The sequence below is a fragment of the Erithacus rubecula genome (assembly GCF_903797595.1).
Source record: "Erithacus rubecula genome assembly, chromosome: 1".
In the NCBI taxonomy this organism is placed as follows: domain Eukaryota; kingdom Metazoa; phylum Chordata; class Aves; order Passeriformes; family Muscicapidae; genus Erithacus; species Erithacus rubecula.
The window spans coordinates 82,563,574-82,581,718 of NC_136658.1; the positions used below are offsets into that span (position 1 = coordinate 82,563,574).

At 41.9% G+C, this 18,145-nt stretch overlaps 1 protein-coding gene across 3 annotated transcripts in view; it reads right to left on the minus strand.

The window, feature by feature from the left end:
* The window catches only part of AFF3 (ALF transcription elongation factor 3), a 310,637-nt gene that overhangs the window by 63,892 nt on the left and 228,600 nt on the right, over positions 1 to 18,145 (minus strand). For 2 of the 3 annotated variants that reach the window (XM_079299766.1, XM_079299765.1), the window contains one exon: positions 8,849 to 8,889. In XM_079299766.1, the coding sequence (XP_079155892.1) occupies positions 8,849 to 8,889 (41 nt within the window). The remainder of the gene's footprint in view (positions 1 to 8,848; positions 8,890 to 18,145) is intronic. The other variant, XM_079299764.1, reaches the window with a different exon arrangement.

Below are 18,145 nucleotides of genomic sequence, written 5' to 3' on the forward strand. Positions count from 1 at the left end.
TTGTTTTATTTGACAAACTGTTCATTTAGAGCAGTTATATTTGATTGTGCCAGTAAGCAATAAGTGAGAGCTATTTGTGAATTATTTGGCTGCTAAATTTCAACAGAGAAGGGCCTATTCTCTTCTGTGTGAATGTGTGGGTGAGAGGCAGTGCCTCAGCATGAAAAAAGAGTTTTGTGCCTGAGTCAAGAATGAAAAAACTCTTAAAAATCTTGATAGCAATCTAACACAGAAGATACACTGCTATGCAAAGTAAATTTTGTTAGATATAAAATGCCTATCTTTAAAATAAACAATTTTCTTTTTGGCTAAAATGATGGAAGATTGCAGATCATATTAAAGATAGCATGCGTCATGTTTAAATCATACCCTGTGGAAAAATACCTAATTTAATTTTTGTAATTTCTATTTATTTCTGCCTTTCAAAAGTATAAAATTTTCAGGTTAGAAAAATGTAGTGTCTGAACTTAAGACTTTTTTACACCCAGTTTCAATCCAGGCTTATTTTTACTTCTAAGTTAAAAACACATTAGAGCAAACAGTCATGATATGATCTGGCCCTTCTCTGACTGCAAAAAGGGCAGCCTACTATAAATACAGTCCTTGAGAAAAGGAAGGTCTTCCATTTGGAGAAGGAATTTGAAATTTCATGCCATTCCAGTTTGGAACAAAGCCCTCCAATTTTGAATTTAGCCATGAAACAGAACCTCAAAAGAAAGCAATAATAATGAAAAATAAAGCAGAATGTGTTTGGTCTGATAATTTGTAAAGAAAATGTCACCAGACAGACTCCCTGGAAATGTTGAGTGAGAAAAAAAAACAAACCAACAAAACCTTGTAACTTTAGAAAATGAGCCATTTGAGATTTTGGGATCTCAGTTTATATCAAAAAAGCTTCAATGGTTCCAGAGCCTGAATACTTTCCCTGCTCATCAGATAGCCAGTGAGGGTGTTGGGGGAGCCAGTAGTGCCCTGCTGGACTGCTGCTGTACCTTCCCAGCAGCATATGTGAAATAGCTGAATAGTAAAAAGCTGTTCTACCATAAGAGCTTTGTTTAATTTCACAAATGCTCCAGTTTTTCTTTGGGAGAAAACCCAGGCTGTTCAAAGATCACACATTTCCTTTCACTGAAATGCAAGAAACCTAGAATAGTATGCACTATTCCTCAATGGCAGAATAAACCCAATACTTTTCCAAGAAAGAGGAAAGGATAAAAATTTTCCTGCAACTTACATCAAATTGAGGGAGTCATGAAAGAATGGAGGAGACATCTGGATGGGACAGCTTGGGGGAGCAAAGTATCTCAGATCACAACAATGGACTCCTTGCAGGAGCATTTCAGGTCTGATCAGCCACAACTCATCCCAATGGAGCAATCACAGGGTACCTCATTCTTTGTACTAACTCATCCTATTTTTTTGCCTGCAGAGAAACTGGACACAGTTCTGCATCTGTGTAGTATCCTCTTCACCCTTCAGAGAACAAAGGGCCAGCCAAAGCAGAGACTTTGTGTTGTCCCCACTGGGGCCTCATGAAGACACTGTTCTGAGGAATCCCTTGCCCATCCTGGGCACAAGAATATCTTTTTCATGGGACTGACCTCCTGCAGAATCAGACTGTTCTCCCCTGAACAAGCCAGTCTCTCTGTTGTTGCCTGGGTCAGAACAAAAGCAAGGAGAAAATGCTCTTGAATGTGAAATTGAAAAATACAGAAGACAGAAGGCAGATAGCCTTACCAGCGACAAAGGCAAACCCAGAAATTCAGCTGAGATTTCTAAACCATTTTTGCTGGAAGGCAGGAAAAACCGACTGGAGTGAGCATGTCATCATCCACGGAGCTGATGCCAGAAAGGCCTGTTGTGCCTGGCTGATTACTGAACGATTAAAGCTTGAAGGGGGATCTCCTTCCATCTGCTGCATGGACTGCTGCCTCACTCAAAGGGAACTCAGATTTCTGCTCTGCATTGCTGCACCTGCCCTGGAGACTCCCCAGGCTACAGAGAGGGTGCAATTCACAGCACACAGCGGTCAAAAGTACTCGTGTCATGTAACTGGACCAGCTGAGGTGCTGCTGCTTGCTATGAATTTTCACCTTTTCTTAAAATAAAGTGGCAATGAAAGTGGTGATTTGTGTGAGCAGAGTGGCCGCCGGTTTCCTGCTTTTGGTGCTGTGTAAACCTGAGCTCTCTTTCATCAGACTGCCAGGAAGTAGATACAAATGTATTTATAACATTTCACTTTTTGCAGCATAGCACTAAAAATAGCACGACACGTTACTCCTAGTGTAAGGCTCTCTGTTCTCTTATCCCACTGCTGAAGTACGAAAGGCATAATGTTATCAGCTGTCCTCCTACTTCTTTGAAGAAATCAAGTTTTAGCTACCAGAATTACTATCAGGGTTAAAATCCTGTTTGTTTTACAACAGGTTCATTGCCTATGTGGACTTTTATTGCTCAGATGTTCAAATCTCATTGAAATATAATAAGTAGTATCAATAATAAGGAAAACAGAATTAATTAACAAACTTGCTCCCTGTAGCTGTGCAGTCATGATATATGTAAGTGGTGTCCAGACCATCAGTTCCACAAAACATTAGGTCAGTGCTCCTTTGATCCACATTTATGAAGATGGACACACAGGTTAGACAAGATTATGCCTCCAAGGTTCATAAAAATGCAGAAGTTTCCCAACTGGGAACTGATTTTTCAAAAAAAATTATGTGCACAATTTAACCGGATGGCCATATATGCCTTCCAGGTTTTATATTGTTAATGTTTGTTTCCTCTTGGATTGTTGCTGTTCTCCTACTCTCACACTTCTTATTTTTTGCCTCAGATACACACATTAAAAAAAACACTCTCACACTTCTTGTCCTGTTTGATTTATTCCAAAGAAATTAAATTACATTTTTATAAGCCTGTGTTACCACAAATGATAGCTGAAGATTTGCTGAAAAAATTAATTCCTGATCTGTTGGCGTGAAGCGTCCTCGCTAGCACTGCACTGACTCCGTCTTTCAAAACCAGATGGAAGCAGTCCAACAGTATGATTAACTTCTTAGTCCCTGCAATTTCCTATTGCTCTACTTGCCCTAGATTTCAGGATTGACCTCCTGCTTCACTGCAAAATGCACAGTTGCTCAGTTTGATAAATCACATGAATACTTTTTTGATCACAGCTATCTACTATTTACTACACACCCAGTGAGGTTAATCATATGCTGAGGCACTTCATATGCTGCACACATATCCACTCTTCTTCCCAATAGCACTTTGCATATTCTTCATGCTGCCAGCCAGCAATGGGACCTGTTTTCTCCTTACTAATATATATATTTTCTTCTTACTAACATATATACTAACATATATGAAAGACCATAGACCTACGGCTCGCGTTTTTACCTTCCACATTCATGTTGTAATTATCCTCACACTGTTTCTTAAAAGACCAAGGAAGTCAAAGAAAATATGCAAGAAGTTATTAGTCAGACCTTTCTTATAGCAGATAGATATTTTTCAAAATGCAGATGTTTCTGGGAACTAGAACTGATTGACTTCCCCCAGATATCTTTGGGGAGCAAATGCATGATGTTGCCCATAGGCAGGTGGGAAATGTTTGGCTGTCATGATAGCAAAACACTATCACTTCCTTGAAGAACAAAAAAAATCTTCACTTTTTCTGTCTTTAAATGTCAAAGGAATTCCAGGATTTAGTAGGGCTCAAAGTTACATTTTTCCTGGAACAGCTCTCCTTCACCTTCTCACACAACAATACATCCACATCACATCTTTCATGCTCTGATAGAACAATTCTAAATAAAAACCAACAATAGTCAAGGTATGAGAAAATATCCAGCAGCAAAAAGGTGAGTGCTACAGGTCTTTCTCACAAATTAAATAGAAGGAGTCCCAGTTTTACAGAGATACTTAATCCTTTTCATTATGAGATATCTACACAGGCTCTTCTTCTAAAGCCCCTTTTCACTAATTCACAGCATTCTCCAATACTGGAAAACTATCCTATATGCCATATCTATCATTACACTTCCAATTTCACATTCTGTAACTAGCAGGACTGAGAAACTCCAGAGCATTCCAAGGAGCAGCTGCCCTTTGCTACCCTGTATTGGGGCAGGGGCCAGGGAGGGTGCAAGTGTGAGACACCAGCATGTCCAAACAGCCAAGCTTTCATGTAAGACATAAATAATAAATCTATATACTCCCTCTCAGAGGTATTCTCTTTTTCCTCTCAAAGATAATCCAGCAAGTTTAAGCCATGTGCTAACACTGAGCTGCATGTCTGCCTCTGTGGCAGTGAGCACTGTGAGTACACACCCTTTCTCCAGCCAACCTTTTAGCTTCTGTGGAGCCTGTGATCTCAGTTCCATCACTCTCTGCCGGGTCCCAGACCAGCTGTCCCAAGCCAAGGCTTCCCCTTGGCTGTCACTGATTGCACCATGCTGCCCCATGAAGCTTTTCTGGCCAGCAGCTCGCTGAGTCACTCACTGATGAGCAGACCATGGAGATTCCCAAGTGGGGAACTCTCATGGTGTGAAAGGTGATGTCATCGAAAACATCAGTCCAACACAAACATTTAGTATGTGAGTGACATGAAGCACATGAGTATTTTTGCTAGCTGTCACAGGACTCTTTACTTTAGGGTATCACAAGTTTAACAGCTTTGCATAATCACAGTTCAAGCAGATATCTGAGAACAAGAAAACTTTGTCTCCTTCCACAAAAAGTTTTAAGGCTGCTTGGACAGCTGCCTTGCCTGCCTTAAGTGATCCATTAAAAAATCTAAATTGCCTCTTATTGTTGCTTTAGTATTTTACAGGCAGTGCCTCCCCAGGCCTCCTAACACAAGTAGTGTATCTTGATATGCCTTTGTCTGAGGAAGAACTGTGCTACACATCCCACTGGACTAATCATCAATTCTGTTCACAGTATCAGGGCAAGGGACTGCGCTGTCCAAGGTCAACCTTTTTGATTTTTCTTGCACCTGAGTGCTAAATGCATGCATGCAGCCATGAGAGGCAGTGCAGCAACACCTCTGCTTCCAAATGTCTCTCCCCACAGATGTGAGACTCTGCTGCTTCTCAGCTGCCCAAAAAGGGGGAAAATACTGTGGATTTTGTGTGCTACTGGCTAGTCCCACTAGGGTAAACCAGCTCATGTCTGGTACAGCCTGCATTTTGGTGTCCTAATGATCAGACAGGGACTGATGAGAGGTGGTTCATGAAGTGGAAAGCACTGTCCCTCCTGCTCAGACTGAAGGTCAAGACAGGCTGTGTAGCTCACCAGCCATCAGAAATGAGGCTTGTCTCCACTGCCAAATGGATGATAGTGCTGAGACACCTACCCTGTCAACAGCAAGAGGTGGTAAATCTAAAAGGTTTATCATAGCCCATGCTTCACAGTCCAGGCCTGGACAACACATTTGTATCACCCAGGAGCTGAGAGCAAGCTATTGAGCTGGACTATTAAAGAGCTTATCAGCTGGGAATGACAGGTCTGCCAGCAGAGCCATATGGCTGCTGAGATGAGTGGGCTCAGCTCTGCCTGCACCTTACATGCCTGCACTGAGGTCTGTATGGGCACAGCTGGTGGGTTTGCCTGCCTCCTCCAGTGTAAGCAGACAGAAAGGAGAGCAGATCGTGGCTGTGAAGCCAGCACATCTCCCAAGTACCACCCAAACACTCAGCAAAGGACCTGTCTTTCCCTTGTTACGACCAGAGAGGAAATTCAGCAGTGGTACGACACTTTCCTCTAAGTGTTCAAAACTCTTCAGCAGACCCACTTGGCTTACAGTCCAGCATGGAGAATTAAAAGCAGCCAGGGGAGTAAAAGTGCCCTAGGACCACTGTAAATCTTTACTTCATGGAAAATCTTATCTTGCACATGAATATGAGCTGTGAGTAAATTTAATGTGTGGCTTAGGTACTGTATGGTCTCCCTCATGGTGGGCTTTTCAGCCTGGAAAGAACAAAAGAATAATAATGAGTGTTGTGTTTGGGTAGGATTGCAAACAGCTGTAATTTACAGCTGGACATTCTCCATTGCAAATGTATCCAGCAAGCAAGTGCTTCTGGGTTAGTGGAACAGACTGCAAAAAAAATTAGCTTTTAACTTCAGCCTTAAGGTCAGAGTTCTGGAACCATGGGAGTCAATAATAAAATCTATTTAGCTCAGTGGGATTAAGCAGGTTTAAGACCTGGCTTAACCACACTGCTTACTGTTAAATAACAACAGAACACAATGAATATTTTAGTTACAGGCGTTTTTCTTCACTTGAAAGCTATTCAGGCAGTGGATATGAAAGTCAGACAATTGAAAATATGCCAGCACTATACCATTAAGGTATATGAGTTAAGTTCTTGCTCTTCTCTGTCCCAGAAAGTGGGTAATCTGTATAGTTTGACTACTTTACTGAAGAGCACAATAAAATTAAAACCAAGCTGTGCTGAATAAACACCGAGGGCTTTTCATGACAGAATGAAAAGCTAATGGGGCCAGTGCATCTTTGCTGACAATATAGTCAGTGCATGTGCAGAGCAACCTGTCTTCTGGAAGCAGAAAAGCTGTTTCAGTCAAGCTTCTGGGTCACTAATCTTTGTGTTTGCACATAAATCTGCTGGGGGTTACTGTGTCATTCTGAAAACAAGACTGAGTGTGATACACTACAGAAATCAATGGCTAGGTTTAAAAACTCTCTCTTTTTTTGTCAGTTTAGGTTTTTATCCTCCCTCATATTTTAGTTTAGCTAACTGTTACCTCTTTCATAGAACCTGAACACAAGAACAACAGGAACTTCCGGAGAATAATTTTTTCAAAAAAGAGAAAAATTACTGAAAGCTTTATAGTAGCTGCCATGTCCCTTGTTGCTGGGAAGTGCTGGTGTGTGACTGGGAGTTCTGAGTTACTACTGAGACACAACTAATGAGCAGCAGTATCACAGGCATCCTCTCTCTAGCCAAGAAGAGACAGAAACTGGTGTCACAGTGTGGGATTTTGGCCCCCTGCCCTCTCACTGCTTGCTGCAGTGAGGTCATGGGTGGCAGGGAGGCAAACATCCAGGATGCACCCCCAGCCTTCCCAGCAACCCCTCCAGAAGCAGGGCAAGAAGGGTACCCTGGCAGCCAGATTTTTGCAGAGCAGGTTGGAAAGCTGTAGACTCTGAGCACGCTTTTAGGGACAGACAGAGAAATATTTGATCATAAATCCTAAATCTGAGGTGTGATGGTTATTAATACTGAGGCCCTTCTGCTCTGTGGATGAAGGCAGCCTGCACCCAGCTACCTCACCACCTTTGACAAGGTAGGGAACGTCTATCCATCACTGTCACATTTCTTTCCAAGGGAGAAAGAAATTAAACCTCGGGGTTTGGTGCTTGTTAATTACCTCCAGGGCCTCTCCTGCAGGAATGTTCCACATTCAGCCTAGGGGTAGCATGCTGTGAAAAAAATCCCCATGTTTCCTTTGGTCACAGTATTGTCCCCACCAAGAGCAAAATCTGCTTTGCCTTGGGGGTGAGCTTGCACACCTCCAGGGAGAGGGGCATAATGCTGACTCCAACTCCACTTTCTTTTTGCATTCATTACACTTACAGCAAATACTTCTGAGCCCTATAACCATGCCAGCAATTTCACCCACATCCTATACATTTTACTCAGAATTTTTTTTTTTCGTCTAAAGCGGGGCAAAAAATTCTAAACAAAACGGTGTTTGTAAACTCGGGGAGGGAAGGTCAATAATTTTGGCGGTCTTACCCTCCAAGCAGAGAGAAATGTTATTCATCCATGCACAACATATAATTCAGCCTAAGTGACAGGCTCTGCTCTGGAGAAATCCTGGCCTGAGCTGGCTTCCAGAGTCAATTACTGCTTATTCCCAGGGAGGCGGGGGGCTGGGGGCCAGACAGAGCAGAGGGGGCTGCCAACAAGACATGGGGAAATTTACTCTGTGTCAGCCTGCATGACACAGTACCTCATTTGTGGAAAAATGTAAATCTGCTAGTTCTTTTTCACAGGCACTAAAATGTACAGTGTCTCCTCCCCCTTCCCTACCCCCTTTCCCAAAACTGGAAAAGAAATCAGGACTGTCTTAGAAAGCTACCTTATATTTCAGTCAATCCTCTTTCATAAAAGTCATTTGAGGTAAATACCTGTGCAGACCCACAGCCCAACTATAACATTTACTATGGCCCAAATCCTGAATTCCTCACTCAGGCAAGTTTCCCATTGAAGTTAATGGATTTTTTTGCTGGAAAAAGAGCTGAGTAAAACCTGAACACTAAGGATTTAGTCCCCTGCTTATCTGCCTGGAGCACTGCTGCAGTTCCAGAAGAAGTGAAAAAATTAATTAAATTCCTCCAAAATACCAACTCCTTAAAACTTAAGGGGTAAAAAAGGGCATTGTTTTTGTGCATAAAACAGAGAATCTCATCAAAGAAAGAGTAATTCCCAGGGAAAGGATTTGGAAAAAGTCGAAAGAGAGCATCTCAGAATAAATGAAGTACTTATTGCTGAGAAATGAGCTCAGATAGATCTCAGCAAACTCTAAAGCTCAGAATTTACTGCATCATTCATGCCTTCTCCAGTAAGTTTCTTATCTCTCTTTTGGTATCACAACAAGGGATTCTGCATATTCTGTATGAAATACAACAAGACTGTGATTTTTGCAGTAATAAACTCTACACATGCATGACAAATCCAAGCATGCAAAATGTTTAACATCCCAGTTCACAGATACTTTGGGGACAAAATCCGATTATGAGTTATATGCCACAATAAATAGGGCTCAACGTTTCATAAAGCAATTTATAGTTCATAAAAATGACAAAATGTACCTGTCAGATAGAACGCGGAGAGCAGATCTCTGTGCTGCCTGCTGGAAGAAAGGGCAGAGATGTTTATTTTATATTCTGACTTGAAAATTACGAGCACAATCAACACTTTAAAAAATGCGTTGCACACATTTTTGTCACATGTCCAAAATGTTAAAGTACAAGCAAAGTAGCAGAGAGTCTATAGTCAAATGGACATTCCAGTCTAGTAAATGTAAGAACACTTTGTTTAAAATGCCAAAACCCAGAAGATTGTCAAAGCACCGCACAGTATTTGAGGTCTGAACTACTCTATTTAGACAATTTTTTTCTGTAGGGCCCTGAAAACTTGCCAGGGCTCAGTTTTCTGCTTTCCCCTCTCCCCACTTCCACACTCCCACTCCTTCTCCTTTACCATTAGTCTCCTCCCATTCTTCCACAGAAACAAACATCACATATTTGGTTCCTTTGCCATGAATTATAAATTCTGCAAAGCTTGCCAGAGCTGCTGCAGACTTTTCATGAACGCCGCCATGTTAATCTGCTCACAACGTTTGCCTACACAGGACAGGACTGACCTTTGCTCTTCAGTTTTTGCCTAGTACAACTCTTTGGATGGGGTGGGGAAACATGGTTCTTGTTCTTATGCTAGCCACTAGGTCTGGGAATAGAAATTGTAGCCTCTCAAGTTTAACAGGACTCCCAAGCTTATCCCTGAGCTAGTTTGCCACTTTACTATTATTATTTTTCCCCCCTCCTTCAATCATTTCAAGTGGTGTGATTCATGGCTTTGGCACAGTAACCAGCTGCTAAGCAAAGATGGAATCCATAATATTTTGAAAACCTGCCTTCTGAAAATTCATTCCACTTGGCCATGCCTAGAGTGTCCTATCCCCAGCTGCACCTGTCCAGGCTGTGCCTCACATGGCACAGAAGGGACACAGAACTAAGCACTACATAGAGTCAATGGGCAAGGAAATGAAAGTTTACTTTCTCATTGCAGTTACCAGCAAATATGTTTTGAGACTCCTCTTCCTGGCTTATCAGCCTGCTGGGGGCTGCATCCCTATTTTCAAAAAAAGCTGGATGACTTACTGGTATGCTGCTCAGCACCAGAGAGTATGGATGTAACCTCCTAGCCTGGCAAAAAAACTGTTGACAAATTGCAAAGAAAAACTTGAGAAAACCTGACTTGTGCCTGCAGTTATATTGTATTTCTTAGAAAGGTGTGAAAAGATGCCCTTAATGGATCACTGAAGATCTGACAGGAGTGGGAAGAGTTTTCACTTGATTCTGGAAGCAGAATTTCTGCTCTTTGGACTTTTCTGGAATAATTTGTGCCTGCTGGGTTCCTGGGGAGATGCAGTTTGATGTGTACCAACCACCAGATTGTCAGAGGACACAGTGGCATGGTTCACAGGAGGGTTTTTCCTCAGTGTTGACTTTCTGCAGTGGGCAGAGAACCTGTGGGAAGGGCTTGGAAGGTCCCAGCAGCTCAGTGGGAGTTTCCCCATAGCATGGACACATTGTTTTTAGTGTTAGAAAAATAATATGGCAAGTCTGGTATTTTTTACTGTTTCCAGTAGGCCATCCTATTTCCATGCCCTTTGGATACAAAACTACCCATGCCACTGGCTACAGGCTTTAAAAAGTGCAGCCACTCTTCAGTCCTCTGGGCTGGCATCATTTTTCCTCTCTCCTCTGGAAGGGGTTTGGTAGGACAATGTCATACCACACACTGTTGCAAGCTCAAGTTCAGAGGAGAACCAAAACTTTGGTTTAAGAATGACTTACAGCATAAACTCTTTTTAACACCCAGGGCCAATGCAAGCTCCTCTGCTCCCATGCCTAATCACTCCCACTAGCAGGAGGCTATGGCCATTCTGAATTTCAAGCTGCCCAGCTTCAATGCTGAAACCTGTGCTATGTTGCATCTTTGCAAAGCTCGGGAGCTTCTCTCACTATCTGAGCCATTTTCCAAGGCCAAGCTGTGTGGACACCATTCAGGTCACCTCTTCTTTTCCTCCCCACATCAGCCAGGGCCAGTCTTTTGGTCTCACACAGCCACTACGTGGCAGTGCTGCCCCTAATATGGGATGTGGGGTTCATATCACTGTTGTATTCTCCTAAAATCCCTAATTTTGAGAGGAAGAAGTGTTGGATAATTTCTCTTTCAAGCTTGAGGAGAGCTGCCCTCAAGAATGAAGAGGAGAGATCCCTTGTCTTGACCCATTTTTTGTGCTGAGTCAGGAGACTGTGTGGAACTGCAGCCTCAAGTGCCAGTCTTCAGTTTCCATCTTGATGCATCCACTTGTTGAAAGCTTTGAAAAGGTGATCCCTTCTGGACAAGAAAGTGGGTTCAGATGACAGGCAGGGACACAGAAATAAATGTACAAGTGTGTTTCAGTGAGATCATTCTACTTTTTCAATTACCCTCTCATTTTAAGTCCTTTAATAAACATCCCTCCTCACTGAGGTGCAATACAGATTGCATGGGGCACCTCAGTCTTTGCCTAGTGGTCACACATTTTCTAAATGAGACTATTGATTTCTTTCTTACACAGTTGGAAATACAACTGTGTTGGATTGCATATTTGTGTGACCCCCTGAGTTGGTAATGGCCCCATTTCTAAATGATGGGGGAATAAGATCCAGTCACAAGTTTATTCTTCCTCCCTGGAGAAACAGATCTATTGCCTGCAATGAAAGGCAGTTAGCAACTATCCAGCAATTTTAATTCTATCCTGTATTGCTCCCCTCTCCTGGAGAAAGTGAGCTGTTGTAATTAAAGGTAGTTAGCAGTTCCCTAGCAAGTATAAATACTTGCAGCCACTAATTACAGTCTGCTCTCCTGTTCCCCTCCTTGCCACAGGACTGGGCTGCTCCATTTAGGGGGAAATATCTGCCCTCACTTCTTGCTAGCAGTTTGTGATCCCATTCAAACTCCTTCAGGAATCCCCATGGAGAGTTATGACCCATAGTTCAAGGAACTCACAGCTATAGAAACAGTTTTTTGTGATTTATTAAGTTTCTTGTATGCTGGAATTACCTATCTAACAATGTAAGCAAAGGGGTGGTACTTAGTATCATATAATGCCTGCATGACTATTTTTTTAATAGCTACGTTTTGATTGTGCTATTTAATTTGCATTTTATTTTACATCGTTAGCAACTTTACTGAGGCCAACTCATCATCCATCAAGAAAGCGGAGAATATGTTCTACAGCCTTTATTATTCCTGGAAGTAAGTTACTATGCTGGTTATAGAAATTGGAGAAAAGAAATAATTTTGATATTGCTGACAGAATTTAAATATCTTCAAGACTTAGCACTAAAAAGTGCTTTATGGGAAGCTTAATATACTCCTGATAAGTGGTAGAATGTGTTCACTAGGAATGAACATAATCCTGAATTTTCATTTCTTGGAATCAGTGGGGTTACTAAATGGAGGAAGATTGTCTTCAATATGAACACAGATACTAGAGACCAACTCACCACATAGTAACTTAAATGCTGAGTAGGAAACAGGGAAGGGGAAAAAACCAATCGCTCAGGTGTCTCAGGTACTGGAGCTAGAGAAACCAGCCACAGTAAATGAGTATGAATTATGCTATTTCACTACATCAAGAACTGCAAATTACAGGACAGTGGCTAGTTCAACTTCTTTGATCCCTGGCTGAGTTGGTTCAGATACATTCAGAGCAGAGTTTTATTGATCTGCCCGTAGTCTATTAATCATTCATGGAAGATTCTAGCTGTACCCCAAGACTACTGGGACAAAACAAGTTTTCAGCCAGCAGTAATCATGGTTGGGTTTTCAATCTCCAGAGATTTCATCTCCTTTCTCCATCCTTTATTGCAATGAGCCAGAGCTTGGGAACATATTCAGGTTTCAGTGTGTGTTAAATGAGCTACCAAAATTAGCTTGAAGTGTGACAAGTTGCAATCTGTTGTTGAAGGGAAATCAGAGAGGAAATTAAATACTTTTATTGTAATTGGGACTGAGCAGTGAGCTAGCTCATTGTAATTGGGACTGAGCAGTGAGCAGAACGGGTTGAATACAGCTATTGAGATGGAGATACAGGAGTGTTAAGAGTGCTCCCCAGAAATCCCTCTTTTAAAAATTTGCTGCAAAAGGATTGCTTCATAAACTGCTGGGCTCACAGGCATTTTTGGATGAGAAACAAATGAAAACTACTGAAGTATGTTCTGCTGGGCTTGGAAGACTGTCTTGGAGGTGCTGCGGGCTGACTGTAGATGCATTTTCCTATACCTCACCCACAGCAACCTTTGGCAAATAAAAGCCAATAAATTGGCTGTTGGCAGATCCAGGCATTTTGCTTTCCATCTTGCCTGTCCTGTGTATTAACTGCTGTTTTTGTGAGAGAGCTCAGTTACAGAGATTGTATGGAGTTACAGGAGCTACAGCACAGCCTTCCCTGAGATGGCACAGGTGTACCTGTGGTGAGAATTTGAACCCTTTCTTTGGTGACACAAAGCAATACACCCTGCCTGTGCATGAGTAAATTGCGCAGCTTCCAGAGCATCTTGTTTGTCTTCCTTGGGTGGTAGGGGCTGCCCTGGAACTGTGCAGTGAGCCATTTATGCTCTAAGTCAGCAGCTCTCATATTAGCAACCACCCAGAGTGCTGGATGTCACCCTGTATTGGACTGCAGTTAATGAGCTGTAGACACACTTTTTCCAAGCCAGGGTTAAGGAAAGATGTCATTACTATATACTGCCATTTGGGAACCAAACCAGGAAAAACACTTTTATATCTGTCTTCTTTCACATTTCACTCTTCACACGTCTTCCATGTTGATTCTGTTTTCGTTTCCGAAGGTTTTGTTTGTTTTCAGCTTAAATGCAGTTTATTCTTAAGCTAGTGAAGCCAGGAAGAAATTTTTGTGAAGGGCACAACCTGAATGCATGCTGAAGGGCACAACCTGACTGCATGCTGAAATGTGGGTGATAGGACTCCACAGAGTGGATTTTTTTAATGCTTCAAACCTGGGTGCTGTTGTGGACCCAGAACAAAAACTTCTGGATAATTCTCTTATTGAGAGCCCACCTCAGTCCAACCACATGCAGAGTTTTCCGCCTTCCATGTTAAGATGAGTCTATAAACACCTTGTTGTGCTGGAAGTTAGACCAGTGCCTGTGAGACAGAGCTGCCCTGCAGCTCCAGCTCCTCTCCCTGCACAGGTGTTTATTTATAGACTGTGATCAATGCATCCAGCCAGCAGCCCTGCCCTAGACAACCTCAGTGCATCAGGTGGGTATCTTTCACTCCAAGGCATGTTCTCCCAGTGTGTTAAGCACCTTTTCCCCATGTCTTGAAAGCCTCTCCAGTTCTTTGCTGTTCTCTTTGAGTGTCATGGCTTATCTTCTTTTTGCCAGGGTCGGGATTAAATGAGTGAGATGGTATTTCTTGTTCAGACTCAGATGTTTATTAGTTCTTATCTATATTACAGTCTCACAAACTGTGAGTTCTACAGCACCTCAAGCTAACAAACTAAAAATGAAGCCCTATCTCTCTCTGCAAGGCCTTTTAAGGGTAAACTGCCCAATTATCAAAGGCCACCTATGTTATTTTTACTTTTAACCCAATAACCAACCACCCATGGAGTTTTTTACCCAATCAGACAATATCACTTACACCCAGGAAGAAGAAGGTGAAGAAGAAGGACCATCCTCTGCTCTAAAACCTCCATCTTGCTATATATATATATTACTATATTCTAAAACCTTAAACTCTGAGTTTTCCACCATGTGATATTACACCCTGCTATTCAAACTACATGCCCATAATCCCAGTTCTATCATTCAATTTTGGCAGCCTTCTCCATGGCCTCAGGTCAAATGCAGTGTTCTCCTGGGGGTCAGTGCCTGTCAGCACAGAAAGTCTAAAATTCTCAGTGACCAGGGCTCCAACACTTGAGGAGTGCAGAGGTGCTCATCAGGGCTGAAAACAGAGGGAGTGGAAACCTCTCACACCCACAGACATGCCCTGATTAAATGCCCATGAGTGTCTTGTGGCCACAAGAAGTTGCCCAGCTGGGGAGATCAGGTCAGACAGTTTATCCTAAGTGATTCCCAACATGCCCTCTCTCACTGTATTATTTTGTACTCCTCACTGTTCCTAGGGGCTTTGTTTGAGGATTGCTTTCCAGTGTGGATTTCTGAGGGATTGAAAATCACTTGTAAACTGCAGCTTGAGTGTTTCTCTGTAAATTTGCAATATAAATGTATGAATGTGATTTTCACTGTCTGGTTCATATTTATTTAAGATTTACAGACTGTAAGGCTTAAAAGGGTCTCACTTTCTTCCCATTTTGGAGTTGGTTATCATCAGAGCCACATCTTTTAGGAAACTGTAAAAGTCCTTCTGGATTTCATGATTTCTCTGAGGCCTTTCAACACCTCAGCATTAATTTTTCACCCTGGAGTTTTATTATTATATTCTTGGCATACATTGTTCTTTCTCCTCTGCTTTGCCCATTAATCCTTATTAATCTTCAGGGGTAACACAGCCCAGTGCCTTGAACATGGCACCTGGCAGTGAAAGACCCAAGAGCTAATCCTGACTTTGCAGCTGACTTGCTGTGTGGCTTCAAACAAGCCACATCTCAGTCACAGCCTCCTGTCAGTTCTACAGAGATAATAATTCTTGCTTAGCTCTACCTAAATACCTCTCAGGGGCATTGTATTAAGCAGTTAATACTTGTAAAGTGATTTGGATCTCCAAATTGCTGTATAATCAGCATGGGTATTAACCATACAGAGAATTTTATAGATCTGTAAATGCTGAGTCTTCTGTCCTGCATCTGCTCAGATTTTTCCTGCAGTCTGGCCCCAAAAACACATCCAAGGTTTCAACACAGATGAGCTAACTTTAATTGTTTTCAGTGGAGATGAGTAGAAGAAAAATCCTTGTTATTTTACATTAACCATTAATAAAATGGCTAATTGTTAGGAAAGTCTCAGTCATGCAAACAAAACAGCAGTCATCTTGGAAAGCCTCCTCTGTCTCCAAAGAAGTAGTCTCCTTATCCAGGAAAAAGTAACTTGGTTGAAGTGCTGCTTGCACTTAGGCTATTGCAGAAAAGAATTGTCAGTGTTGTGCCACAGGCTTTAAAAGATTTATTGGGAAATCTGAAAGCTCAGGAATTAAGGTAGATTTTTTTTTTTTTTTTTTTTGAGAAGTCCATACATGTGAAAATAGGGGAAAGACAAGCCTAAATTCCCCAAACAGTAGTAACACCTCCCAGGGATGTGCTGTGTCAATCAACTGTGATGCATTTGCTACTACCCAAGGATCTGCTTGGATTGTGCAAGGAAATTAAAAAGAAGATGGGGTAACACCCTAGGCTAATTGAAACCAGTGGTTAAACTCTCACTGACTTCAGTTTTCATCCTAGGTACAGGAGAAATTGTAGTAATGATTCCTCAGTCTCTTTTTCTTTAACAGTAGTTTTGATGGATTGGCTTCTGAATCTTTTTACTTATTTCTCATCATGTTCTAATATAGCTTCTACTCCATTTATAATGCCCTTCTCCTGCCAATTTATTTTCTTCATTATTTTTTTTCCCCTAATCCCTTTCGCCTTTTGTGTTCATTTTGTTTTCTGACATGCCTCAGCTGCCTCTCTCTATTTCTGCTGTGCACCACATCTCCTTCACCCAGTTCCTCATGCTGACATCACCCCTGCCCGAGCTCAGTGGCCAAGGGGACAAAAGTGACTGGACCTTCAGCCTTGCAGGGAGCAACAGGCAGCTCCTAGAGAGGCTGTGAGACTGTGTTTGTGTGTGTGTATGTGTGTGTACATGTGTGAGAGAGACACAAACGGTTTCATTCTCCTCTTACAGCTTTTAATAGCTGTGATGTTACAAACAGCACTGATTCCTTGTGGTTATTTATTCTTTGCTGGTTATTTGCTGGAATGCATTTACCTGAAGGCAAGCAGAGCTTGGTGGCCAGGCTTGAGCAAAACCCAGACTCAGGCACAATGTCTGGCCTCAGCAAGAGCTCTCTGCAGCAGGAGGGAAAGTGCACAGGCTGGAAGGCTTATGAGAGACAGGGAAAAGCAAAATCCAGCCTGGAAATGTTGGATCTAATCCTTCTTTATGCCTCAAGTTAGCCAACACTGCTGAATTGATTGCAGTAGGATACGTTCCCACGCCAGTCAAAACAGATGTTCATACAGGAATTCTACTTCACAAGGGGAAAAAAAGTTCTAATGAAATATTTCAAGAAGATGGGGTTAAGAATGTTACGTCAGATACAGAATTAGTCTTGGAAAAAAGTGATATGAGTGGAGAAGGGCAGGCTTTTGAGATTTACCAAGCTAAAACTTAGCTTGGTCACAGCATCCACATGAAGAGACAAGATGCCCTTACACTTTAAACTTAACTTCCTGTCTATTTTTGAGTTTTGCATCTGAGGAGTATGCAGACCAAAGTGCCATGTTCAAATGTCCCCAGTTTTGTGCATGTCCAAGATACAAGCAGATCTAACTTTTTCCACTGTCAAGTATGGTTGTGGCATTCAAATTTAGAACCTGATCCTGCCTGCCAGCCATAGAATCTGATTTTGTAAGATAGGCAGTGATGTGAGCCAAGTTTGGCAGGACAAGACCGAGCTCTTATTTTGTTTCATCTGACAGTTTCAGTGAGGCAATCTCTGTCTTCTTGTCATGCCTTGTGGAAGTGCAAATTTAGATGTCATGGAGATTTTAAAATCAGAGCTGGCAAACCACAAAAAAACCCCTTGGCTCAGCTGCCTTAAATCTTACTCTGGATTCCAGTTAAGTTGGATACCAAAAGAATTGCTTCTCTAATAGACAGGAAATAATGGACTTACCCAATTTAAGTAAGGCTGTTACAGTGCCTATTCCTTCAGTCTGAAAACACACATAGTGACAGGGGGCTGAACAGAGCACTTGGATTAAGTTAAAAAAACACCTGAGGTTCCAGCCTTTCCTTTACCCAAAACTTAGTTTTTCCACTTTTGCTTATCTCTGATTTGTGTGGTTTTGGTTGCAGTCAGACTCGCATGTAGCCAGACTTTGTGAAATAAATTTTCTGTGCTCAGTGGAGTGAGAAACTTCTCATCACAAAGATATTTTCCTCCAAGTTTATCAAGGCTTTTTTGTTGTTGTTGTTGAGAGAAAGTCATTTGCAAAATGATGCAGGCTCTGTGCTTTTTCTCCAGACCTGAGTGTTCTCATCTCCTTTTTCACTCATTTTCCTTTCTGATCAAGCATCAAGTACTGCACTGATGAAGAGGTGAATAAAAGGGAGCACACTAAAATAACATTA